Consider the following 27,039-nt stretch of genomic DNA (forward strand, 5'->3'; position numbering starts at 1 on the left):
CTTTTAAGGGGAACCCAACATCAAAAGTTGAAAATGTTATGCTGAGATATGAACAAACTCCGTCCCTCTTGGATCCTCGTCGTAGTGTACTTAACATTGCTGATCAGTCCGTGTGTGAATCACAATGACTGCACAATGACACCAGAGGGCAGCAGAGAGCTCTGCTTGATACGCAATAGAATGAGACCTGACAGCACCTGTCTGCCCAGGGTTTACTTCCTCTTTAAAATGCACACTGGTTTAAATCCACATACCAAAAGAAAAAAAAAATCGATACTAAACTCTTTGAGCATGGATCTTGACAGGAAAACCCACACCAAAAAAAAGATTAAAAAAAACGTGGGGTACCCCCTTAAGTCCATGACAGGCCTTTTAGTCTGGTAGGAATTTTAAGGGGAACCCAACACCAGACTTTGAAGATAAAAACGACGTGGGGTTCCCTCTAACTCCCATACCAGACCCTTACCTTATCCAAGCATGCAGCCTGGCAGGCCAGGAAAGTGGAGGGAAGAGCGAGTGCCTCTCCTCCTGAACAATACCTCAACATGGGAGGTATGGGTGCTTTGGGGCCGGGGAGGGCTCTGTACCCCCCACCCCAAAGCACCTTGTTCCCATGTTGAGGGAGACAAGGGCCTCTTTCCGATCCCTAGCCGATGGTTGTTGGGGTCTGCGGGGAGGGGGCTTATCGGAATCTGGAAGCCCCCCTTAACAAGGGGGGCCCCCAGATCCTACCTCCCCATGTCAATAGGTATGGGGTACATAACCAGCCTGTTTTTCTTGGGTTTCATAACCAGCCGGGTTTTCTGAAGAATCAGTGGTGCTGGCTACAGCCGGCAACACTGATCACTGTGTTCTGATGGCGGCAAAGTCTTCCTGCCATCAGAACACAATAAAAAAGGGTGAGGGATCCCCCATTCACTATGAATGTGCGGATGGGGGAATTGTGTAATTTTTATAATTCTAGGAGCGTACCTACAGGAGTTGCAAATCCCCCCTCTCAATATGCTCCAGGGTGCCTGGATAGGAGAGGCAGTGGCATATAGAGTAACCAATCTCCTCTCTCTTTCAAGCGCTAAATTCCCACTTCTCTCCCTCCTGCAGGCATTCAGCAGCTGGGGATCAAGGTAGGGGATCAGTTCCTCTATATGGTGCTGACCCTCCAATCCATCTTGTTAATGCACCCCCCAGGCCTATGTCCTCTCTCCCGGCCTCCTCTCTTCCTCCACACCTTTGCCAGGTTTTCCCCTCCCCTATGCCACTGTCTGATGTCAGGATGGAGAGCAGGTAAGGGGCCAGTAAATGGTTACTTACCGGCCCCTTCCTTGTCTGAATGACTAAAGTCAGTGATTGGTACTGATCGCTGATTCTGTCCATTCATAACTGAACAACAGTAAACTGTGTTTACTATGTTTCAGTTTGTGGATCAATGAGAAGCTCTGTACAGAGCTATTCCTGTCCATTCATTCTGTACAGCTGAGGCTTGAGATTGAGGGCTGTGTCCTCAATATCCTTTCTCTAAAATAAGAAGGTTATAAAAAAAGTTGTGGAACTATCAGGGTCACAAAGGTCACATTTGCAACTGGGCCCTGGCACTCCACCACTGGGCTCAGAGGAGGGACCCCGGCTGGGCGTCGTCCTTCATGGTTTTTTCACTGAGGGCCCTGAAGGTTCTAGTTAAGCATCTGGTTCAATCCCCTGGGAGGCAAAAAAGGGTAACAAAACTTTCAGAGAACTTTGCTGTGAAGATTCCATATTCTGAGTGGGTGAAATACATATTTCTGCACAGACACCTTGAGACATGTTGGCTAGAGCTTGTTATTTTGTGAACACGATTTTCATGTTAGTGTGGACACCTTTCTCTGTACCCATCTATCTGGTCTTATCAGGACATAAAACAGCCAGTATTTATACCATTACATGACCATATCCACTGTCACTACTAGGGATGAGCTTTGTGTTCGAGTTGAACATACGTTCGACTTGAACATTGGCTGTTCGCTCGTTCGGCGAATTCCGAACGTTATGGGCCGTTCGCGCCAAATTCGTGTGGCGCTAACGGCCCACAATGCACTGCGTCATAAAACTAGAGTATATGGGAGAGGTTGCAGTGTGGTGGCACCAGCACCAGTGCCTAAGGCCCAATTTTTCTGCCCCTGTTTAACAGGGACATGTAATTACAATTCTTGATATAATATTTCACAGGAGGGCCCGTTCCTGTGCCCACCCAGAGTAACTGTGAGGACTTATAGTCTTGTGGCACCAGCACCACAACCACCAAAGGTCAATTTTTCTACCACTGTTCAACAATGGCATGTAATTACAATTCTTGATATAATCGTTCACAGCAGGGCGCTCCAGCGCCCACCAAGAGTCACTTTGAGGGCTTACAATGTTGTGGCAAAACCAACACCTTGTTCCGCCATTTCTGCAGAGCATATAGGGCAGGCCCCTACTTTCAAACATCCAATTTACAAACATCTCCTACTTGCAAACGGAAGGAGACAGCAGCAAGTGAGATGAAAAAAGATGGAGGACAAAACAAATTATACAGGGGTGATAACCCTTCCCTATGTTTTCCAAAAAGCTTAAAAATCGTTTTTTTGACTGGAGCTACACTTTAAAAATGTACCAGTTGAAAATTACAAACAGATTCAACTTAACACAACAAACCTACACAGTCCCTGTCTTGTTTGCACCGCCTGTATACTGCTGTTCTGAGTATATAGGGCCTGGGGGCCACACGCATTTCCTTTTTTTAATATGGGTACAGGGTTCCCCTTAATATGCGTACAAGACCCAAATAGGCTGGTAATGGGCAGGGAGGGCTACCCATGCCATTTTTCTCAATGATTTTCAACCATATTGCAGGAACCAGATATAACATTAAAACCGCAAGCAGTTTTAAATTATGTTATTTCCGTTTAATGTCATTTTGTGCAGGGACTGTTCTAAACACGGGAAACACGTGGCACTTCACAGGCATACTACAGACATCCCCCAGGCACCATATTTAAAGGAATATTTCACTTTTTTTTTCACTTTAATCGTCATTAAAATCAGTGCTCCCGCCAAAACGGCCATTTTTAAAAACATTTTAGGCATTGACCCATGTCCCCTGGGGCAGGAGCCAGGTCCCCAAACCCTTTTTAGGACAGTATCTTGCATATTAGCCGTTAAAATTAGCACTTTTAATTTCGAACGTTCGAGTCCCATAGACTTCAATGGGGTTCTAAAGTTCGAACGAATTTGGGGTCCGTTCGAAGGTTCTGGTGCGAACCAAACCGGGGGGTGTTCGGCTCATCCCTAGTCACTACTGAATAAATCCAAATAGTGGCAGTGGGCCCCTCTGAAAGAAATAAGTCCTTATGTCACTCCTCAGAGTCTACAAGGCCGAAGCCGTAGCTAACATACAGGTCCTTCTCAAAAAATTAGCATATTGTGATAAAGTTCATTATTTTCTGTAATGTACTGATAAACATTAGACTTTCATATATTTTAGATTCATTACACACAACTGAAGTAGTTCTCAAGCCTTTTCTTGTTTTAATATTGATGATTTTGGCATACAGCTCATGAAAACCCAAAATTCCTATCTCAAAAAATTAGCATATCATGAAAAGGTTCTCTAAACAAGCTATTAACCTAATCATCTGAATCAACTAATTAACTGTAAACACCTGCAAAAGATTCCTGAGGCTTTTAAAAACTCCCAGCCTGGTTCATTGCTCAAAACCGCAATCATGGGTAAGACTGCCGACCTGACTGCTGTCCAGAAGGCCATCATTGACACCCTCAAGCAAGAGGGTAAGACACAGAAATTTCTGAACGAATAGGCTGTTCCCAGAGTGCTGTATCAAGGCACCTCAGTGGGAAGTCTGTGGGAAGGAAAAAGTGTGGCAGAAAACGCTGCACAACGAGAAGAGGTGACCGAACCCTGAAGAAGATTGTGGAGAAGGACCGATTCCAGACCTTGGAGGACCTGCGGAAGCAGTGGACTAAGTCTGGAGTAGAAACATCAAGAGCCACCGTGAACAGGCGTGTGCAGGAAATGGGCTACAGGTGCCGCATTCCCCAGGTCAAGCCACTTTTGAACCAGAAACAGCGGCAGAAGCGCCTGACCTGGGCTACAGAGAAGCAGCACTGGACTGTTGCTCAGTGGTCCAAAGTACTTTTTTCGGATGAAAGCAAATTTTGCATGTCATTCGGAAATCAAGGTGCCAGAGTCTGGAGGAAGACTGGGGAGAGGGAAATGCCAAAATGCCTGAGGTCCAGTGTCAAGTACCCGCAGTCAGTGATGGTCTGGGGTGCCATGTCAGCTGCTGGTGTTGGTCCTCTGTGTTTTATCAAGGGCAGGGTCAATGCAGCTAGCTATCAGGAGATTTTGGAGCACTTCATGCTTCCATCTGCTGAAAAGCTTTATGGAGATGAAGATTTCATTTTTCAGCACGACCTGGCACCTGCTCACAGTGCCAAAACCACTGGTAAATGGTTTACTGACCATGGTATTACTGTGCTCAATTGGCCTGCCAACTCTCCTGACCTGAACCCCATAGAGAATCTGTGGGATATTGGGAAGAGAAAGTTGAGAGACGCAAGACCCAACACTCTGGATGAGCTTAAGGCCGCTATCGAAGCATCCTGGGCCTCCATAACACCTCAGCAGTGCCACAGGCTGGTTGCCTCCATGCCACGCCGCATTGAAGCAGTCATTTCTGCAAAAGGATTCCCGACCAAGTATTGAGTGCATAACTGAACATAATTATTTGAAGGTTGACTTTTTTTGTATTAAAAACACTTTTCTTTTATTGGTCGGATGAAACATGCTAATTTTTTGAGATAGGAATTTTGGGTTTTCATGAGCTGTATGCCAAAATCATCAATATTAAAACAAGAAAAGGCTTGAACTACTTCAGTTGTGTGTAATGAATCTAAAATATATGAAAGTCTAATGTTTATCAGTACATTACAGAAAATAATGAACTTTATCACAATATGCTAATTTTTTGAGAAGGACCTGTATAGTCAGAAAAAAAGAAAGAAAAGAGACTTTTCCCCTGCTGTTGTGTCCCGCTTTTAACTTGCGTACCAACACCAGGAGAAAAGAAAAGTAGCTACCTTAGGTTTCAGTGAACACATAGGACATTTGATTAATATCAAAAATATTTTTATTTCTTTCTATACATAAAACAATAAACCTTAATTGAATTGCATCAATCGATCCTAGATGTTTACACAACATTAACCAAAGATGACCCAAAGATCATCCTTATCGGCACAGTTCATACACCCTGACTTTCAACAAACCGAACCAGACATACTCATACATACAACAATAAAACAGATAGAGGCGCCTCCTATGGCCATACATGTGGTGATATACCGAGTATGATCAAATTGTACCAATAATACGCTTCTATTTGGAAGCATGAGATAAAAATCTCTCGGAAATCTGCACATGTATGGTCATCAAAGTAGCAGTAATTGGAAATGGGGATAATTATGACCAGACAACGGTCCTAATCTCTCATTAGTACCTCCATTTAACCTACATAGCAATTCTCTTTGGTTGAAATAGGAATATCTTAGGCTCGTGATTATAACAGTCTCATGAAGATCTGTCGGGTTCAGGTTTGCTACACTCGGCTGCAAGTGATTAAGTAGAAGGAGACTCAGAGCTATAATAATTGACTGAACCAACTGAGAGATCTTCATGAGACTTTTATAAACACAAGCCTGTGATATTCCTATTTCAACTAAAGAGAATTGCAATGTTGGTTTAATGGAGGTACTAATGAGAGATTAGGACTGGTGACTGGTCATAATTATCCCCAGCTCCAATTACTGCTATCATGATGACCATACATGTGCAGATTTCCGAGAGATTTTTATCTCATGCTTCCTAATAGAAGCGCAATATTGGAACCGCTGAATATATGGAACTTTCAGTCACAGTATCATAGGAAAGCCTGACAGGTGTGACAAATAGTGCACTTTAACCACTTCCCGACCAGCGCACGACGATGTACGTCGACAGAATGGCACGGGCAGGCATATTGGCGTACAGGTACGTCCAATATTCAATGCCGCCCTGCTATCGGGAGCGCGCCGCCGGCGGCGTGCTCCCGCGCTGGTTGGGACCCCCGCGATTGTCTCACGGAGCGGCCGAATGGAGGAAATGCTGTGTAAACAACATTTCTCCATTCTGCCTAGCAACTAGTGACGCTGATCTCTGCTCCATGTGATTGGAGCAGAGATCAGTGTTCACTAAATGAAAGCCCAACCCCCCCACAGTTAGTAACACGCCCCTAGGAACACTTAACCCCTACACTGCCACCCACTGGTTAACCCTTTCACTGCCAGTGTCATTTACACAGGAATCACTGCATTTATATAGCAGTGATTACTGTATAAATGACAATGGTCCCAAAAATGTGTCAGAAATGTCCGATGGGTCCCCCACAATGTCGCAGTCACAATAAAAATCGCTGATCGCCGCCATTACTAGTAAAAAAAATAATAATAAAAAATTATTAATAAAAATGCTATAAAACTATCCCTATTTTGTAAACGCTATAACTTTTGCGCAAACCAATCAATAATGGCTTATTGCGATTTTTTTTACCAAAAATATGTAGAAGAATACGTATTGGCCTAAACTGAGGGAAAAAATGTTTTTTATATATTTTTGGGGGATATTTATTATAAAAAAAAGTAAAAAATAATGCGTTTTTTTCAAAATTGTCGCTCTATTTTTGTTTATAGCGCAAAAAATAAAAACCGCAGGGGTGATCAAATACCACCAAAAGAAAGCTCTATTTGTGGGGAAAAAAGGACGTAAATTTTGCTTGGGAGCCACGTCGCACGGCCGCGCAATTGTCAGTTAAAGCGACGCAGTGCCGAATCGCAAAAAGTGGTCTGGTCTTTGACCAGCAAAATGGTCCGGTCTGCAAGTGGTTAAATACAACTGGATTTGAATATATTCAATTCACTGCCATTGATTGTTACATTTTCAGTATTGTCTGTCATTTATGCCGCTGCTTGCAAAAGGCTGAAAGTGAAGGCTTCAGGTTTGCTACACTCTGCGACAAGTGATTAAGTAGAAGGAGACTCAGAGTTATAACAATTGACTGAACTAACTGAGAGATCTTCATGAGACTTTTATAATCACGAGCCTGAGATATTCCTATTTTAACCAAAGAGAATTGCTATGTAGGTTAAATGGAGGTACTAATGAGAGATTAGGACCGTTGTCTGGTCATAATTATCCCCATTTCCAATTACTGCTACTTTGATGACCATACATGTGCAGATTTCCGAGAGATTTTTATCTCATGCTTCCAAATAGAAGCGTATTATTGGTACAATTTGATCATACTCGGTATATCACCACATGTATGGCCATAGGAGGCGCCTCTATCTGTTTTATTGTTGTATGTATGAGTATGTCTGGTTCTGTTTGTTGAAAGTCAGGGTGAATGAACTGTGCAGATAAGGATGATCTTTGGGTCATCTTTGGTTAATGTTGTGTAAACATCTAGGATCGATTGATGCAATTCAATTAAGGTTTATTGTTTTATGTATAGAAAGAAATAAAAATATTTTTGATATTAATCAAATGTCCTATGTCAGTGATGGCGAACCTTGGCACCCCAGATGTTTTGGAACTACATTTCCCATGATGCTCAACTACACTGCAGGGTGCATGAGCATCATGGGAAATGTAGTTCCAAAACATCTGGGGTGCCAAGGTTCGCCATCACTGTCCTATGTGTTCACTGAAACCTAAGGTAGCTACTTTTCTTTTTTCCTGGTGTTGGTACGCAAGTTAAAAGCGGGACACAACAGCAGGGGAAAAGTCTCTTTTCTTTCTTTTTTTCTGACATAAAACAGCCAGTATCAGTAAAGATGAAGATGATGTTGAGCACAGACGCCACAAACTATCTGTGCAGAATGACCTACTCCTTGCATAGCCTAATAGTACAAATTATGTTCTTTTCTTAACTCAGTTTACCGATCTTATAATGCCCCATACTATTTGTATTTTGATACAATTTACATGTCTAATGTTAAAGAGTTATTTTATCTCCTATAAAGTTAATAACCAATATTACACTGAAAATGCTGCAAATATATGTAGATTTAGCATAAAAATAAAAAAAAACATTTTTTTAAAAAAAATTTAAATATTTATTAAGAAAAATAGCAATTACCATATATACAACGGACATAAACATAGAATTTTTTTTTTTTTTTACTAAAATTGTAAAATATATTTTGCTTGATGTGTTTGATGACCTGCAAAAAACACTCTCCCTGATTATCCACTGCTTATGTCTTTTATTTTTTAAGTGCTACATTTAGTCCTTTTTTCAGTGCAGTCCAATTAATTACACGTAGGTCCTTATATTTTTAATGTTATACTGTCCTTAATCTAACTCTGCAATGGTGATCATTCCCAAAAGTCACATAAAAGTCCTGTAATAAACACCATGCAGTCTTTAATCCACCTCTTCAATGGTAGGTCCGGGGTTGCAGCCCTGTCTGGCCTGAGTACTGCAGCTGGCTCCTGGCATCCCACCGCCTGCTGCCCCTTGGTACAATCTGGAGATGATAGGGTTACATACCCTCTCCAGCTCCTTCTGCTGGTGGAGGTACTCCTCTTTCTCAGCCAGCTGGTTCTTGTCCAGCCATGACAGGACCTCATTACACTTATCCACAATGGCCTTCTTATCTGATGCACTCATTTTGTCCTTGATATTGTCATCCTCCACTGTGCTCTTCAGATTGAAGACATAGGACTCCAGAGAGTTCTTAGCAGCAACCCTCTCCCTCTGAATATCATCGTCCGCCTTGTACCTTTCTGCCTCCTGCACCATCTTCTCTATTTCCTCTTTGCTCAGTCTGCCCTTGTCATTGGTGATGGTGATTTTGTTCTGCTTTCCTGAGCTTTTGTCCAAAGCAGACACATTGAGGATTCCGTTGGCATCAATGTCAAAGGTTACTTCAATTTGTGGCACTCCACGTGGAGCTGGAGGAATGCCAGTCAGTTCAAACTTCCCCAGGAGGTTGTTGTCTTTTGTCATTGCTCTCTCACCCTCAAAGACCTGGATGAGGACACCTGGCTGGTTGTCAGAGTAGGTGCTGAAGATCTGTGTCTGCTTGGTGGGGATGGTGGTGTTGCGTTTGATGAGTACAGTCATCACCCCTCCGGCTGTTTCTAGACCAAGAGAGAGCGGGGCCACATCCAGCAGGAGCAGATCCTGGACCTTCTCAGACTTGTCACCAGTCAGGATGGCAGCTTGTACAGCGGCTCCATAGGCGACAGCTTCATCAGGGTTGATGCTCTTGTTTAGCTCCTTCCCATTGAAGAAGTCTTGAAGGAGTTTCTGTACCTTGGGAATACGTGTAGAGCCTCCAACCAGAACAATGTCATTAATCTGAGACTTGTCCAGCTTGGCATCTCTCAGGGCCTTTTCAACTGGGTCAAGGGTTCCCCTGAAGAGATCTGAACAAAGTTCCTCAAAGCGAGCCCTGGTGATGGAAGTGTAGAAGTCAATGCCCTCATACAAAGAGTCAATCTCAATGCTGGCCTGGGTGCTGGAGGACAGGGTGCGCTTGGCTCTCTCGCAAGCTGTTCTGAGCCTCCTCAGAGCTCTCTTATTCTGGCTGATGTCTTTCTTGTGCTTGCGCTTAAATTCTTCCACAAAGTGGTTCACCATTCGGTTGTCAAAGTCTTCTCCACCCAGATGGGTGTCACCTGCTGTAGCCTTCACCTCAAAGACCCCTTCATCAATAGTGAGGATGGAGACGTCAAATGTGCCACCTCCCAGGTCAAAGATCAGGATGTTGCGTTCACCTCGGCTTCCTTTATCCAATCCATAAGCAATGGCAGCAGCTGTGGGCTCATTAATGATTCTCAGTACATTTAAACCAGCGATGACCCCGGCATCTTTAGTGGCTTGGCGCTGGGAGTCATTGAAATAGGCTGGCACGGTGATCACAGCGTTTCTCACAGGATGACCCAGGTACGCCTCAGCTGTTTCCTTCATCTTCAACAAGACCATGGAGGAAATTTCCTCAGGAGTGAAGGTCTTCTCTTCTCCTTTGTACTCCACCTTCACTTTGGGCTTCCCACAGTCACTCACCACCTGGAATGGCCAGTGCTTCATGTCAGACTGCACCACGTGGTCATCAAACTTCCTGCCAATCAGTCTCTTAGCATCAAAGACTGTGTTCTGTGGGTTCATGGCCACCTGGTTCTTGGCTGCATCTCCGATCAGCCTCTCTGTGTCGGTGAAGGCCACATAGCTCGGGGTGGTGCGGTTGCCCTGGTCATTGGCGATGATCTCCACCTTGCCATGCTGGAAGACGCCAACGCAGGAATAGGTCGTGCCAAGATCAATGCCAATTGCAACGTCTTTGGGCGCCATCTTCTTGCTGGTGGATGTGTAGATCTCTATATTATATCTTCTTGGGGTCAGTAGATAAAGCTGGTTCTCCTCTGCTGTGTCAGAAGATACGTCTCCTCTGTGCTGTATGGAGAACGGAGTTGTGTTCTCCTCTATGAGCTGAGCTCTGTCTTCTCTCTGGGAGTTTTACTATCTGCCTCTCTCTGTGCAGCTCAGCTCTATTTATACTCGCTGGCTCAGCTGTGAGAAAGTTCCTGACCAATCACGCACAGTCCTTAGGAAGCAGCTGGAACCTTCCAGAGACTTCCTGGAAGCATCAGCCAATCAGCACTGACCTGAGACAACGTCTTTAGATGATTCCTGAATGTACAGGAACGTTGGGGGCAGATCTCTGCTGTCTGGACAGAGTTAACCCTTTCATGACTTGCAGCTCCTCGGTGGTCGGGATTAACCCTTTCCATTTATAACCGCTACCTAGCGGCTGAATACAATTAACCCTTTCTTGGCTAATTGCTGCCTGGTGACAAGATAACCAGCAGCTCAAAAAAGCGTAATACAGTTAACCTTTTCATGACTGATGATTATCTGGTAGCTAGACAGGATCAATACTCTCACAATTAATGGCTCTCATATGATTAACCCTTTATGACCAGCATCTTCTTAGTGGCTGAACACGGGTCTACTGTTTTATGACAAATGTCTCCCCAGTGGCTGGATGACATTAACCCTTCCATGACTGTCAACTCCCTGGAGGCTGAATACCATTAACTCTTTCATGACTGATGTCTCCCAGGTGGCCTGAATATTATTAACCCTTCTATGACTAACCCCTCCTTAATGGCTGAATGCAATTAACTCTTTCATTTCCTATGGGTCTGTGTTGGCTGGATAGGATTTACCTATTTATGTGGAGAGGTTTCCTTATGGCTGGGAATTATTAACCCTATAATGACTAGGGGCTCCCAATGTCTGTATATGTTTGACCCTTTTGTGGCTGTTTGTTTTGTCCATGCCCTCCCTGGTGGCAGTATACAGGCACCCAGGCATGTGATGCCTTTTTTCACCTTCCCAGGATATCGTTTGAGTACATGAAGAAAGCAGACAGAAAGAATGGCAAAAATAAATAGTTTTCACTTACCTGGGATAGGTATATACGCACAAATGGCTAGGATGTTGTTAGTCCTGAGAGGCAAGTCTGTACTGACCGGCACCGTCTGCACACTTTAAAAAGCGCCAGCACATGCACATTTGTCGATACGACTGCCATAAGTGATGTTTAGTGGTGTCCGTGAATAATTTCATCTCGTGAAATAACGCAATGATGTCATCTCACCACGACTAAGGGCAAGGCGAGTGGATGACTTGTGACGCCCGGAAGTAGTGTGAGTATAGCGTCTCAGTGAAATGGACATAATGAAAAGGTATCCTCAATGATCACCATGGCAACCACCGAGTATTATGAAACTAATTAGATACCAAAAAATTAGGGCTGAGGAAATTAAAGATTACTTCCTGGATTAATCGATAATTTTTTTTGATCGATCACAATTCTTTTGATCGGTACTCACCTCTCCGCTGACATTCCGGGTCTTCAGGGAGTTCCGTCGGAGATCCGGTGACCTCACAGACATCGACACCACTGGACTCCCGTTCCCCAAGTGCCTCCGTCTGCTAACGAAGGGAAGGGGGGAGGAGTCTGGTGAGGTTGAAGTTCTGATTGAACGTAACGCGTACGGGGAAGGAGCTACGCATGACGGTGCCCTATGGAACTAACATGATTGTTGGCTTTACATGATGTGTTTTTATCATCTTTATGTGAGTAGTTTGTGTTTGAACACAAAAATTAAATCTTATACTTAAGCGGTGAGCACTTAGATCTTTTCTTTCTACCCATGACCTGGCATACTTGGTGAGATCTAAGGAGACGTGAGAGAAGTTTATGGTCCGTGTTAACCCTTTTGATACCCTCTTGCATGACCACCTGTTTGCACAGGACTCCGTGCCTTAAGGTGAGAGTGATTAGTTAGACCGGAGGTGGAGGGATTGTCCCGCTACTGTGGAAAAAAAATGACTTACGTCAGTGCTACAGTTTGAATTTAAAACGTATTTGTGTGAACTGTGAAGTTAAGTCATGGATTGTGGAAACTAACTAGTGTCGGGTGATTGTATATAGTGTATACCACATTTACCACTGACTAATTGTCACGTTACTTCTTACAGTGAACCCACAGGTGAGCAGGTGACACGGGATCCCCCAGGGCGTGGAATCTAAGAGTCAGTCGGTGTTCCACCAGGGACCCTCTCACGAAGGTTTGGACTTAGCTGCGTGTTGACCCCAGGTCACAACCCCCGGGTTCATCCTGCTCGCTAGGGAAGTACCAGAAGACACTGTAGACAAGGATGGATGGATGAAGCAAGGAGGGCCAGATAGTAAGCCAAGGTCAGGGTGGGCTGTAGACAATGTAATCAGAACAAGCCGGGTCGGTACACAAAAGATCAGTTCACGAGAAGTCAGGTAAAACAGGTTACACAGGGGAGCTTCAGAAATAAACGTTGCTCAAACAATGGTGGCTGGTTAGGAAGGGATTTAAATAGAGAAGCACATGAGGGGCTGGACAGGAAGTAGCAGGAAGGAAACATATATTAGGCAACAGGTGAAGGGCGGCGACACCCATAGCTGTAGAGTGCACAGAGCTGAACACCTGACAGTGGAACAACAGATGCCAGCCGACCCACTGCATTAAAGGTGAGACACAGATCAGCTCCACAGCTGATCTGTGACAGTACCCCCCCCCTCTTACGAGGCCTCCCTACACGTATGGGGGCTGGCTTGGAGGGAAATTTCTGATGGAATCTGGTCACCAGACATGGGGCAGAGACATCGGTGGCAGGGACCCAAGACCTCTCCTCCGGACCATAGCCCTTCCAATCAATGAGATAGAATAGCCTCCCCCGGGAGTACTTGGAGTCCAATATTAATTTAATCTCATACTGATCCGAGATATCAGCCACAGGAGCGGGGTGAGAAGAAGGGCGATAGAAGCGATTGAGGACCAGTGGCCTGAGCAGGGAGACATGGAAGGTGTTGGGTATCCTGAGATGAGAGGATAGACGGAGCTTGAAAGCCACTGGATTGATCTGGCGGAGAATAGGAAATGGACCAATGAAGCGAGGGGCAAATTTCAGGGAGGGTACTCGGAGTCAGATGTGCTTGGTAGAGAGCCAAACTCTATCACCAGGCAGGAACTTAGGAGCCGGACGGCGATGACGATCTGCCGCCGTTTTATGCCTGGAAGCAGCTAGATGAAGATTCCCAGAGACTTCTTTCCAGATTGAGTTGAAGGACCTTTGGGTCTCAGCTGCTGCTGGTACCACAGGAGAAATGGGAACAGGAAAGGGAACAGATGGATGCTGCCCATAAACTGTGAAGAAAGGAGATTTTCCAGAACTGGCATTGGCGTGATGGTTTAAGGCAAACTCTGCCCAGTGCAAAAGGTCCACCCAGTCATCTTAGTGGGCTGAAATGAAGGCACGGAGAAAATGTTCTACATTTTGATTGACACGTTCCGTTTTCCCATTGGACTGGGGATGAAAGGCAGATGAAAAATCCAATTTAATCCCAAAGGAGCTGGCCAAGGCTCTCCAAAACCGAGCAGTAAATTGAACTCCTCTGTCAGAGATGATATGGGAAGGCATCCCATGAAGACGAAAGATCTCCTTAATGAAAGTTTTGGCAAGACTGGGAGCAGAAGGTAGGCCTGGGAGAGGAATCAAGTGACACATTTTTGAGAACCAATCCACCACTACCCAGATGACTGTGGAACCTGTTGAGGGAGGCAGATCTGAGATAAAATCCATGGCAATACAATGCCAAGGTACATCGGGCACTGGTAAGGGCAAAAGCAACCCAGCAGGGGCGGACGTGGAAGATTTGGAAAGTACACAAATCGTACAAGCTTGAATGTATTCCTTGAAATCCTTACGAAGAGAAGGCCACCAATAATGACACTGAAGAAGATCACAAGTACGAGGTATGCCAGGAAGTCCAGAGAACTTGGAGTCATGTGCCCAAGCAAGGAGTTTGGGACGAAGTGCAGGAGCTACAAAAGTTTTACCAGGAGGAGGCTGCGTAGACTGGAGCTGAGTGGTGGCTAGATTACGATGCGGAGGAATGATGGGACCAGGATCTAGGTGATTCTCAGAATCATTGACATCAAATGACCTGGACAAGGCATCGGCTTGAAGGTTCTTGGCACCTGGATGGAAAGTAATGTTAAAGTTGAAGCGGGCGAAAAAGAGGGCCCAGCGAGCTTGACGTGGGTTCAAGCGTTTTGCAGATTGTAAATACTGAAGATTTTTATGATGAGTATAGATGGTAATACAATGGGGAGAACCCTCTAGAAGATGTTGCCATTCTTGAAGAGTTAGTTTAATAGCGAGTAGCTCACGGTTCCCAATGGTATCGTTTTTCTCAGCATCAGAAAACTTCTTTGAAAAGAATCCGCAAGGTTGAGACTTGCCCTGCTGAGCTTGGAGTAGGACGGCACCGACTCCTACAGAAAAGGCATCTACCTCCAAAGAAAAGGGTTTAGTAATGTCCGGGCGTATAAGAATAGGGGCGGAGAGGAAGGCTGCCTTGAGTTTGCGGAAAGCTTCAATGGCTTCAGGGGACCAGAGCCAAGCATTTACACCTTTGCGGGTGAGAGATGTAATAGGAGCCACCAAGGTGGAGTAGTTACGAATGAATTGGCCGTAGTAATTGGTGAAGCCCAAAAAGCGTTGGGTGGCTTTAAGATCAGAGGGCTGGGGCCACTCGGAGATGGCCCGAAGTTTGGCTGGGTCCATGAGGAGGCCTTGTGACGAGATTATATAGCCCAGAAATGGAACTTGTGTTTGTTCAAATAGACACTTCTCCAATTTTGCATATAGACAATTATCCCGTAGACGCTGTAGCACAGTTTTTACATGAAGACGATGGGTAGGTAAGTCTGGTGAGAAAATAAGAAGATCATCCAGATATAAAATAACACAGACATACAGAAGGTCGCGAAAGATTTGTTAACAAAATTTTGGAACACCGCTGGGGCATTGTATAAGCCGAAGGGCATCACAAGATACTCATAATGTCCATCCCTGGTGTTAAAGGCGGTCATCCATTCGTCTTCTTCCCAGATTCTTATTAAATTGTAGGCCCCTCTAAGATCCAATTTAGTAAAGACATGAGAACCTTGCAGTCTGTCAAAGAGTTCGGAAATTAAAGGAAGAGGGTATCGGTTCTTCACGGTGATGGCGTTAAGACCCCTGTAGTCGATGCATGGACGGAGTGAACCATCTTTTTTCGCTACAAAAGAAAAACCTGGCTCCAGCAGGTGACTTAGATTTCTTGATGAAACCCTTTTGCAGGTTTTCCCGAATGTATTCAGACATGGCTTGTGTCTCGGGGATAGATAGAGGGTAGACTCGCAACGGGGAGGAGAGGTCCCAGGTAAAAGCTCAATGGAGCAGTCAAAGTCTCTATGAGGAGGAAGGCGATCGGCGGACTTTTTGCAGAAAACATCTCGGATGGACTGATATTGGGCAGGCAACATGGGAGTTGTGGAGGTCTCTGCAAGAGGAATGGAAGGAGGAGGTAGCACTTTGGAAATACATTGTTGCTGGCATGGAGGACTCCAAGCCAATACTTGTCCAGAATTCCAGTCAAGATGCGGGGAGTGTTTCTGCAACCATGGAAGGCCCAGGATGATGGGACTGGAGGATTTAGGCAATATTAGGAAAGAAATCTCCTCACTATGCAAAGCCCCAATGCGTAACTCTATAGGAGAGGTTTTAAACCGGATTGGACTCATAGGCAAGAAGGAGCCGTCTACTGCGGTCACGGAGAGGGGTATAGCTAAGGCAACAAAGGAGATGCCCAACTCGGAATCTAAAGATTGTTCAATGAAATTCCCAGCTGCACCAGAATCCACGTATGCAGAGGGGCATTCTGAGCCCAGTGGATAGCCACAGAAAGGGTGAAACGAGGGAAGCGAGGAAAATTAACGGATCTAGATCACCTCCCTCCGAGTGACCTAGGCCCTGGAGTTTCCCGGACGGACTGGACAGGAGTTCAAAAGATGTCCTATATCGCCACAGTAAAGGCACAAAACCCAGTCCCATGCGTCGGCCACTTTCCTCAGGAGTGAGGCGGGTTCGCCCAAGCTGCATAGGTTCTTCCAACACGTGAGAGATAGAAGGCGGAGAGGATTGCACCGGTCTTTGGACTACCTGTGCTGGACGGCCAGCAGGGGGATGACTGGATCTGGATTTCTCCAGAAATCGCTCCTGGAAGCGAATGTCAATTTGAATGCTCAATGCGATTAAGTCATCCAATGTGGTGGGAATGGTGCATCCAGCGAGTTCATCCTTCACACGGTCAGATAGGCCTTGCCAGAAGGTAGAAGTAAGGGCCTCATTATTCCATTTGAGTTCAGCGGCCAGTGTACGGAATCGAACTGCGTATTGACTGACTGTCATTTCTTGCTGACAAAGACGAAGGAAGGCCCCAGCAGATGAAGACACTCTGCTGGGCTCATCAAATGTTTTCCGAAATGCATCCAAAAAGAGCTGGAGGTCAGAGGTAATAGGAGCATGTGATTCCCAGAGTGGAGAGGCCCAAGCTAAAGCATCATCGGAGAGGAAAGAGATGATATATGCGACTTTGGTGCGATCAGTTGTAAAATGGTGGCTGGAAAGTTCGAAGTGGATGGAACACTGATTAATGAAGCCCTGACAAGCCTTAGGATCACCAGAGAACCGAGGTGGCGACGGCAGATGCAGGCAGGGATTGCCAGGTGCAGCAGGTAAGACCGGAGCAACTGAAGTTGCAGCGAGTTGCAGACGATCCAGACGAGAGGCAAGATCCTGGAGAACCAGCATTATTTGCTCTTGATTAGCTTGCTGGGAGTTAAGTCTCTGAACTAGATGTTGCATTTGATCCTCGGTCAATGGCCAATTCTCAGAGACGCTCGTGGCTTGAGCAAACTGTCACGGTACTACTTACAGTGAACCCACAGACGAGCAGGTGACACGGGATCCCCCAGGGCGTGGAATCTAAGAGTCAGCCGGTGTTCTATCAGGGACCCTCTCACGAAGGTTTGGACTTAGTTGCGTGCTGACCCCAGGTCACGACCCCCAGGTTCACCCTGCTCGCTAGGGAAGTACAGGGTGGGCTGCAGAGAACGTAATCAGAACAAGCCGGGTCGGTACACAAAAGATCAGTTCACGAGAAGTCAGGTAAAACAGGTTACACAGGGGAGCTTCAGAAACAAACATTGCTCAAGCAATGGTGGCTGGTTAGGAAGGGATTTAAATAGAGAAGCACATGAGGGGCTGGACAGAAAGTAGCAGGAAGGAAACATATATTAGGCAACAGGTGAAGGACGGCGACACCCATAGCTGCAGAGTGCACAGAGCTGAACACCTGACAGTGGAACAACAGATGCCAGCCGACCCACTGCAGTAAAGGTGAGACACAGATCAGCTCCGCAGCTGATCTGTGACACTAATGCAGAGTTGCAATGCAATGAGATCAACTAAAAGTAGTTGGATCTGTATGTGTGTTATAATTAATCGAAATTAGTCAATTAATTGATTTTTAAAAAATCAATTAATCGAACAAAAAATTTTTAATCAGTAACAGCCCTACAAAAAATGCAAAAAAGATCATAAAAAATGGGTGTGTGAAGAAGAACAAAGGGAATCATGTAAAGGGGACCCTCAGGACAAGAGCTGCACTGCGCCAACCCATTGCCAAAAAACAAAAAACGTGGGAGCACGCCATACAGATCGAGTCCACCGGTGCAAAACAGTGACATAAGCCTGAGTATCCCAAGGGTCACCAGGGGGCATCCAGGCACACCACATGTAACAGGCGAGCACAATACCTGGCAAAGTTTAATGCCAGGAGGGAAGTTTATGTGGATATAAGTGAAGGGTTGGAATAGCAGTGAGTGTGTGTTGGAGCCCTGCAGAGTTTGCAGCCCCCCAAGCTAACATATATCTCCTAAGCAGGAACACATCACTATCTCCCCAAGCATTCTGTCCAGATAATGTGCAGTTCATTTATGACCTTTCCGTTTAATCCTGTGTTATCCAAACTCTGTTCAATGAAAAGTGTAAACTCACCACATAAACACTCTATATACAAAATAACATTCCCCAATAAAGATCAGAACATGATGTTCACATTTGCATGGAAGCACAATTGAATGAATGCTGATTATTCAGAGAATTAACATATTTATGTTTATTGAGGACTGTTTTTTTTTAAGGAAAAACAGTTAAGCTTCATACACACAATACAAAAATTTAATGAAAAATACCACTTTTGAAGCGTGCATATGAGCGTATAATTTTTTTTTTTTTGGTGGGCGAGTGGATCTTGGGTGGGAGTTCCCACACTTTTTCCCCAGGACTTGACCGCTGAATTGAAGGTAGAATTGTATGGTATTCTGAAGTGTTTTCCTGGTGGCACATAGTTTGGAAAGGTTGAAGGAACATTTGTAGTATTAAATATGGCCTCAAAATTAGGTCACCTCTATGGGAAATGACTCCATTAGTGGATGCCGTCAACCGGAATGTTGGTGTCCATTGGGAGCCCAGGCAGCTGGTCCATAGTTGGGAAGGGTGGAAGACACTTACATTAAAAAAAACAATTAAAAACACAGACATTGGAATGAAGTCGATAGTGAGGAAAGACATCACATGCCTGGGTGCCTGTATACTGCCACCAGGGAGGACATGGACAAAAAAAACAGCCACAAAAGGGTCAAACATATACAGACATAGGGAGCCCCTAGTCATTATAAGGTTAATAATTCCCAGCCATAACGAAACCTCTCCACATAAATAGGTAAATCCTATTAAGCCAACACAGACCCATAGGAAATGAAAGAGTTAATTGCATTCAGCCATTAAGGAGCGGTTAGTCATAGAAGGGTTAATAATATTCAGACCACCTGGAAGACATCAGTCATGAAAGGGTTAATGGTATTCAGCCTCCAGGGAGTTGACAGTCATGGAAAGGTTAATGTCATCCAGCCACTGGGGAGACATTTGTCATAAAACAGTAGACCCGTGTTCAGCCACTAAGAAGATGCTGGTCATAAAGGGTTAATCATATGAGAGCCGTTAATTGTGAGAGTATTAATCCTGTCTAGCTACCAGATAATCATCAGTCATGAAAAGGTTAACTGTATTACGCTTTATTGAGCTGCTGGTTATCTTGTCACCAGACATCAATTAGCCAAGAAAGGGTTAATTGTATTCAGCCGCTAGGTAGCGGTTATAAATGGAAAGGGTTAATCCCGACCACTGAGGAGCTGCAAGTCATGAAAGGGTTAAGTCTGTCCAGACAGCAGAGATCTGCCACCAATATTCCTGTACATTCAGGAATCATCTAAAGTTGATGAGTTGTCTCAGGTCAGTGCTGATTGGCTGATGCTTCCAGGAAGTCTCTGGAAGGTTCCAGCTGCTTCCTAAGGACTGTGCGTGATTGGTCAGGAACTTTCTCACAGCTGAGCCAGCGAGTATAAATAGAGCTGAGCTGCACAGAGAGAGGCAGATAGTAAAACTCCCAGAGAGAAGACAGAGCTCAGCTCATAGAGGAGAACACAACTCCGTTCTCCATACAGCACAGAGGAGACGTATCTTCTGACACAGCAGAGGAGAACCAGCTTTATCTACTGACCCCAAGAAGATATAATATAGAGATCTACACATCCACCAGCAAGAAGATGGCGCCCAAAGACGTTGCAATTGGCATTGATCTTGGCACGACCTATTCCTGCGTTGGCGTCTTCCAGCATGGCAAGGTGGAGATCATCGCCAATGACCAGGGCAACCGCACCACCCCGAGCTATGTGGCCTTCACCGACACAGAGAGGCTGATCGGAGATGCAGCCAAGAACCAGGTGGCCATGAACCCACAGAACACAGTCTTTGATGCTAAGAGACTGATTGGCAGGAAGTTTGATGACCACGTGGTGCAGTCTGACATGAAGCACTGGCCATTCCAGGTGGTGAGTGACTGTGGGAAGCCCAAAGTGAAGGTGGAGTACAAAGGAGAAGAGAAGACCTTCACTCCTGAGGAAATTTCCTCCATGGTCTTGTTGAAGATGAAGGAAACAGCTGAGGCGTACCTGGGTCATCCTGTGAGAAACGCTGTGATCACCGTGCCAGCCTATTTCAATGACTCCCAGCGCCAAGCCACTAAAGATGCCGGGGTCATCGCTGGTTTAAATGTACTGAGAATCATTAATGAGCCCACAGCTGCTGCCATTGCTTATGGCTTGGATAAAGGAAGCCGAGGTGAACGCAACATCCTGATCTTTGACCTGGGAGGTGGCACATTTGACGTCTCCATCCTCACTATTGATGAAGGGGTCTTTGAGGTGAAGGCTACAGCAGGTGACACCCATCTGGGTGGAGAAGACTTTGACAACCGAATGGTGAACCACTTTGTGGAAGAATTTAAGCGCAAGCACAAGAAAGACATCAGCCAGAATAAGAGAGCTCTGAGGAGGCTCAGAACAGCTTGCGAGAGAGCCAAGCGCACCCTGTCCTCCAGCACCCAGGCCAGCATTGAGATTGACTCTCTGTATGAGGGCATTGACTTCTACACTTCCATCACCAGGGCTCGCTTTGAGGAACTTTGTTCAGATCTCTTCAGGGGAACCCTTGACCCCGTTGAGAAGGCCCTGAGAGATGCCAAGCTGGACAAGTCTCAGATTAATGACATTGTTCTGGTTGGAGGCTCTACACGTATTCCCAAGGTGCAGAAACTCCTTCAAGACTTCTTCAATGGGAAGGAGCTAAACAAGAGCATCAACCCTGATGAAGCTGTCGCCTATGGAGCCGCTGTACAAGCTGCCATCCTGACTGGTGACAAGTCTGAGAAGGTCCAGGATCTGCTCCTGCTGGATGTGGCCCCGCTCTCTCTTGGTCTAGAAACAGCCGGAGGGGTGATGACTGTACTCATCAAACGCAACACCACCATCCCCACCAAGCAGACACAGATCTTCAGCACCTACTCTGACAGCCAGCCAGGTGTCCTCATCCAGGTCTTTGAGGGTGAGAGAGCAATGACAAAAGACAACAACCTCCTGGGGAAGTTTGAACTGACTGGCATTCCTCCAGCTCCACGTGGAGAGCCACAAATTGAAGTAACCTTTGACATTGATGCCAACGGAATCCTCAATGTGTCTGCTTTGGACAAAAGCTCAGGAAAGCAGAACAAAATCACCATCACCAATGACAAGGGCAGACTGAGCAAAGAGGAAATAGAGAAGATGGTGCAGGAGGCAGAAAGGTACAAGGCGGACGATGATATTCAGAGGGAGAGGGTTGCTGCTAAGAACTCTCTGGAGTCCTATGTCTTCAATCTGAAGAGCACAGTGGAGGATGACAATATCAAGGACAAAATGAGTGCATCAGATAAGAAGGCCATTGTGGATAAGTGTAATGAGGTCCTGTCATGGCTGGACAAGAACCAGCTGGCTGAGAAAGAGGAGTACCTCCACCAGCAGAAGGAGCTGGAGAGGGTATGTAACCCTATCATCTCCAGATTGTACCAAGGGGCAGCAGGCGGTGGGATGCCAGGAGCCAGCTGCAGTACTCAGGCCAGACAGGGCTGCAACCCCGGACCTACCATTGAAGAGGTGGATTAAAGACTGCATGGTGCTTACTCCAAAGGAATTTGTATGTGAACTTTGGGTCTGAACACATTTTGACAGGTTGGATAAAAAAATCTGTATCACATTTACACTTCAAGGAAATGTATGTGAACTTTGAGACTGACTGAGCAGCACTGAAGATTGGGAGTAAAAACTGAAAAATACATATAAATCACTACAATTACTCACAAAGGACTTGTCAGGGATTCGGGTAAATGAGCAGGACTCATTGGGATGAAAATATTATTTTAGCTATTTCATTTATTTATTCAGGTGCTAATTTGTGATGTGAAAAATGAAATGATGGCACGTTATATGTATACATGATTGTGATGGGTGTTATATACTTTTGTTAAAGTGCTTTTTTTATTTTAATAAAAAGATAATGTTTTATAAATAATTGCGTCTCTGAAATTTACAATTTAAATCAATGGAGAAACCCAATGAAGATCCCTTAAAGTGTTAGATTTATTTATGTATATATTTATTCATTTTATTTATTTTTTTATTATAGGAACTTATATAGTGCTGACAATTTACGCAGAGCTTTCATAATATTAAATACTACAGAATGTGTGTTAAAGATATAATAACAGGAATCTAAAGCTGAACCAGGGGCTGATAGAAAAGTTATTGTAGCTGTATTCATTAATATTCCTCCCAGAATCCTCTCTCACGACCTGTTTCCTGATTGGCTGGGATGAGAATCAGTGTTACAATAGCGAATATTCATTCGCTATTGTCACACAACTGGGTGGGCTTGAGGCTCTCGCCATTTTGTTTAAGCCTATTAGAGCCTCTGACATAGTTGCCAACATTGTAAAAAAAAAAATCGGGACACTTTTTTGGCAGTGGGGGGAGTTGTGGTATAATTAGGGGGCGGGGGCATGTGTTTATGGGTGTGGCATAGGAAAAGGAAAAATGTGGTGCGCGCAGCGCGCCGTGGCGAAGAATGGGCGGGGTTTACGTAAGATAGTGGGTGTGGCTTACATGGGGCGTGGCTCAAATGGGTGTGGTTAGAGCCTGAGATGAATGCGGGATGGAGAGGGAAAGGAGGGACAGCAGCCCCCCCGATCCTACACCACAATAGCAATATGTGTTTTCCAGAGTTTGACAATCAGCAGATAAAGATACTCCAAATGCCTGGTGTTGGCGCTTCAATCATCCCGGCGCCATGATTGTTATGGTGTCAGGATGATTGAAGCGCATTATTTCTATTATTACATTGTAATATAAAATTAAATCATTCAACTCACCATAATGCTGAATCAGTGGGAGCCATGAGCGCGTCACTAGCCACATTGCCTGCCACTAGATGCCATCAGGTGTCCCAAGCGGAGTCTGTCCTTACATCAGGTGCCCCATCAGAGTTACCTTCCTCACATCTGTGTCCATCAGCGGAGCCCCTCCTTACATCTGGTGCCCCTCTGACATCCACAGACCACCCCCCCCCCACGTCCACAGACCACCCCCCCACATCCTGCACAGACCTGCCCCCACATACTCCACAGACCGGCCCCCACATACTCCATAGACCGGCCCCCACATCTCCAGACTGGCCCCCGACATACCACTGGCCCCCAACATCCACAGACTGGCCCCCAACATACAACTGGCCCCCGACATCCACAGACTGGCCCCCCACATTCACAGACTGGCCCCCACATCCACAGACTGGCCCCCCACATCCACAGACTGGCCCCTCACATTCACAGACTGGCCCCCTACATTCACAGACTGGCCCCCGACATACCACTGGCCCCCACATTCACAGACTGGTCCCCACATTCACAGACTGGCCCCCACATTCACAGACTGGTCCCCACATTCACAGACTGGCCCCCGACATACGACTGGCCCCCACATTCACAGACTGTCCCCCACATCCACAGACTGGCCCCCACATTCACAGACTGGCCCCCCACATTCACAGACTGGCCCCGACATACGACTGGCCCCCACATTCACAGACTGGCCCCCACATTCACAGACTGGCACCCACATCCACAGACTGGCCCCCACATCCACAGACTGGCCCCCACATTCACAGACTGGCCCCGACATACCACTGGCCCCCACATTCACAGACTGGCCCCCACATCCACAGACTGGCCCCCACATTCACAGACTGGCCCCCGACATACCACTGGCCCCCACATTCACAGACTGGCCCCCACATCCACAGACTGGCCCCCCACATCCACAGACTTGCCCCCACATTCACAGACTGGCCCCGCACATTCACAGACTGGCCCCCACATTCACAGACTGGCCCCCACATTCACATACCATGACTGTCACTGGCCCCCGACATACCACTGGCCCCCACATTCACAGACTGGCCCCCGACATCCACATACCATGACTGTCACTGGCCCCCGACATCCGACTGGCCCCCGACATCCGAATGGCCCCCGCCCCGACATCCACATTGTAGACTGGCCCCCGACATGCCGCCGGCATTGCCGCGCGCAGACATTTAACTGTGGCGCCGCTCACCGCCCTTTACACTCACTGACACAAACACACACTAGCAGCGGGGGTGGGCGGTGCCACAGGTGTAGACCAACTTCTGGTCTTCTTAAAAATGGCGGCAAAAAAAGCATCCGGCGGCGGCAAAAAAACGGGAAATTCAATTTCCCAGGACAAACCGAATTTCGCGGGACATTTCCCGGGACAAAATTTATTCGGGACAAATGTCCTAATCGCGGGAATGTACCGCAAAATTCGGGACAGTTGGCAACTATGCCTCTGGCTCTAATCACGTGCTTCAAAAAAAACAAACACCCTCCCATTGGAATCCATACATCCGGCGCCCTGTATATAGATTAGGGGCTGGACGCATGGATAGGGGAGGCGGCGCCCGTGTACCCCTAATGGATGGGCCACCACTGCCCTACACCTATAGCTTGTAGCACCCTATACCTAATACCTACAGTCCCATATCCCAGTGCATAGCATATTGATAGAATGGGGTGTTGACTATATATTGATTATTCCTATTGGAATGTATGGTGTGTATGGCCACGGTTACTAAGCTCTTGATTTAATTTTGCCAAGATGATTGGCTGTGTTGGAATTTTTTCAATTTCTTCTGATCGATTAAATAAATATCCTTGTATTTTGGAAAAACTGATCGTACTTCAGACAGAATAAGGCTAAGTTCACACTTGCAAAAAATTCTAACACTGACACTAACATGAACCAACACGCCTATGGCACGAATGCGTGCTTTTGATGCGTTTAACCACTTCCTGCCAGTGTTATAGCAGAAAGACGGCTACAGCCAGGGAGGGATCATTCACGGACGTCCTCCCATGATCGCGCCCCTTCGGACACATGCCCCTGACACAGTTGATCACAGATCGGGGTAAAGGGCCAATCACAATGGCCCTTTACCACGGGATCAGCTTGTAAACACAAGTCAGTTATGTGCATTCCTTTCTTAATGAGAGGAGAAGAGAGCTGATAACTGGCTTGTGTGAAAGGGACATTGCCACTGATAATCAGGGCACTCATTATTAGTGTCCAGATTAACAGGGCAGTCCCAACAGTGCCCACCAGTGTGCCAATCAGTGCCCACCAGTGCTGAGAAAAAGTGCACACCAGTGTGGCAATCAGTGCTCATCCGTGAATGAGAAAAATTACCTGTTTATAAAATGAACTATGGAAAACATGTTTTTTTTTTCCTCCAAATTTTTAGCAAACAATAGAAACCCAGCGGTGATTAAATACAACTAAAATAAAGCTCTATTTGTGTGAAAAAAAATTATTAAAACTTCATATGGATACAGTGTTGCATGACTGCGTCCACTGCTTTACTAACACCGTCCACTACTCTACTGACACTGTCCACTGCCCTACTGACACCATCCACTGCCCTACTGACACCATCCACTGCTTTACTGACATCATCCACTGCTCTACTGACACTGTCCACTGCCCTACTGACACCATCCACTGCTCTACTGACACCGTCCTCTTCCCTACTGACACCGTCCTCTGCTCTACTGACACATCCACTGCTCTACTGACACCATCCACTGCTCTGCTGACACCATCCACTGCTCTACTGACATCATCCACTGCTCTACTGACACCGTCCACTGCTCTACTGACACATCCACTACTCTAATGACACTGTCCACTGCTCTACTGACACCGTCCTCTGCCCTACTGACACCTTACTCTGCCCTACTGACACCGCCCACTGCTCTACTGACACCATCCACTGCCCTACTGACATCATCCACTCTACTGACACCACCCTCTGCCCTACTGACACCATCCACTGCTCTACTGACACCGTCCACTGCTCTACTGACACCGTCCACTGCCCTACTAACATCATCCACTGCTCTACTGACACTGTCCACTGCCCTACTGACACATCCACTGCTCTACTGACACCATCCACTGCTCTGCTGACACCGTCCTCTGCCCTACTGACACCATCCACTGCCCTACTGACACCATCCACTGCTCTACTGACACCCTCTACTGCCCTACTGACACTATCCACTGTCCTGCTGACACCATCCACTCCAGGGATAAGGACTGCATAAATAAACGCATTTATCCTCAAGCAACTGAGCACCAACTGACACCATCCACTGCTCTACTGACACCATCCACTGCTCTACTGACACCCTCTACTGCCCTACTGACACCATCCACTGCTCTACTGACACCCTCTACTGCCCTACTGACACTATCCACTGTCCTGCTGACACCATCCACTCCAGGGATAAGGACAGCATAAATAAACGCATTTATCCTGAAGCAACTGAGCACCAAATATTGCAATAATCTAACCACCGGGGGAGATGAAGGTGAAATGTTATTGATGGCCCCCCATCACCCCCATATTGTCACAATTGAATCTCACCTTCCTGTTCCTGAGCTTGTTACCCCACAAT

The 27,039-nt window shown here is 46.1% G+C and overlaps 2 protein-coding genes across 2 annotated transcripts; one reads left to right on the forward strand and one right to left on the reverse strand.

The window, feature by feature from the left end:
• Positions 1–8,290: 8,290 nt before the first annotated feature.
• Positions 8,291–10,655, reverse strand: LOC143927255 (heat shock 70 kDa protein-like). The gene has a single exon (XM_077451256.1). The coding sequence runs from the start codon at positions 10,428–10,430 to the stop codon at positions 8,499–8,501; it is 1,932 nt and encodes a 643-aa protein (XP_077307382.1). The 5' UTR covers positions 10,431–10,655; the 3' UTR covers positions 8,291–8,498.
• A 9,301-nt stretch (positions 10,656–19,956) lies between these two features.
• LOC143927256 (heat shock 70 kDa protein-like) lies at positions 19,957–22,520 on the forward strand. The gene has a single exon (XM_077451257.1). It carries the CDS (start codon positions 20,183–20,185, stop codon positions 22,112–22,114), a length of 1,932 nt encoding a protein of 643 aa, XP_077307383.1. The 5' UTR covers positions 19,957–20,182; the 3' UTR covers positions 22,115–22,520.
• The last annotated feature ends 4,519 nt before the right edge of the window (positions 22,521–27,039 follow it).

The sequence above is a fragment of the Lithobates pipiens genome, unplaced genomic scaffold (genome assembly GCF_037356315.1).
Source record: "Lithobates pipiens isolate NorthernLeopardFrog02 unplaced genomic scaffold, aLitPip1_a1.2 Scaffold_23, whole genome shotgun sequence".
NCBI lineage: Eukaryota > Metazoa > Chordata > Amphibia > Anura > Ranidae > Lithobates > Lithobates pipiens.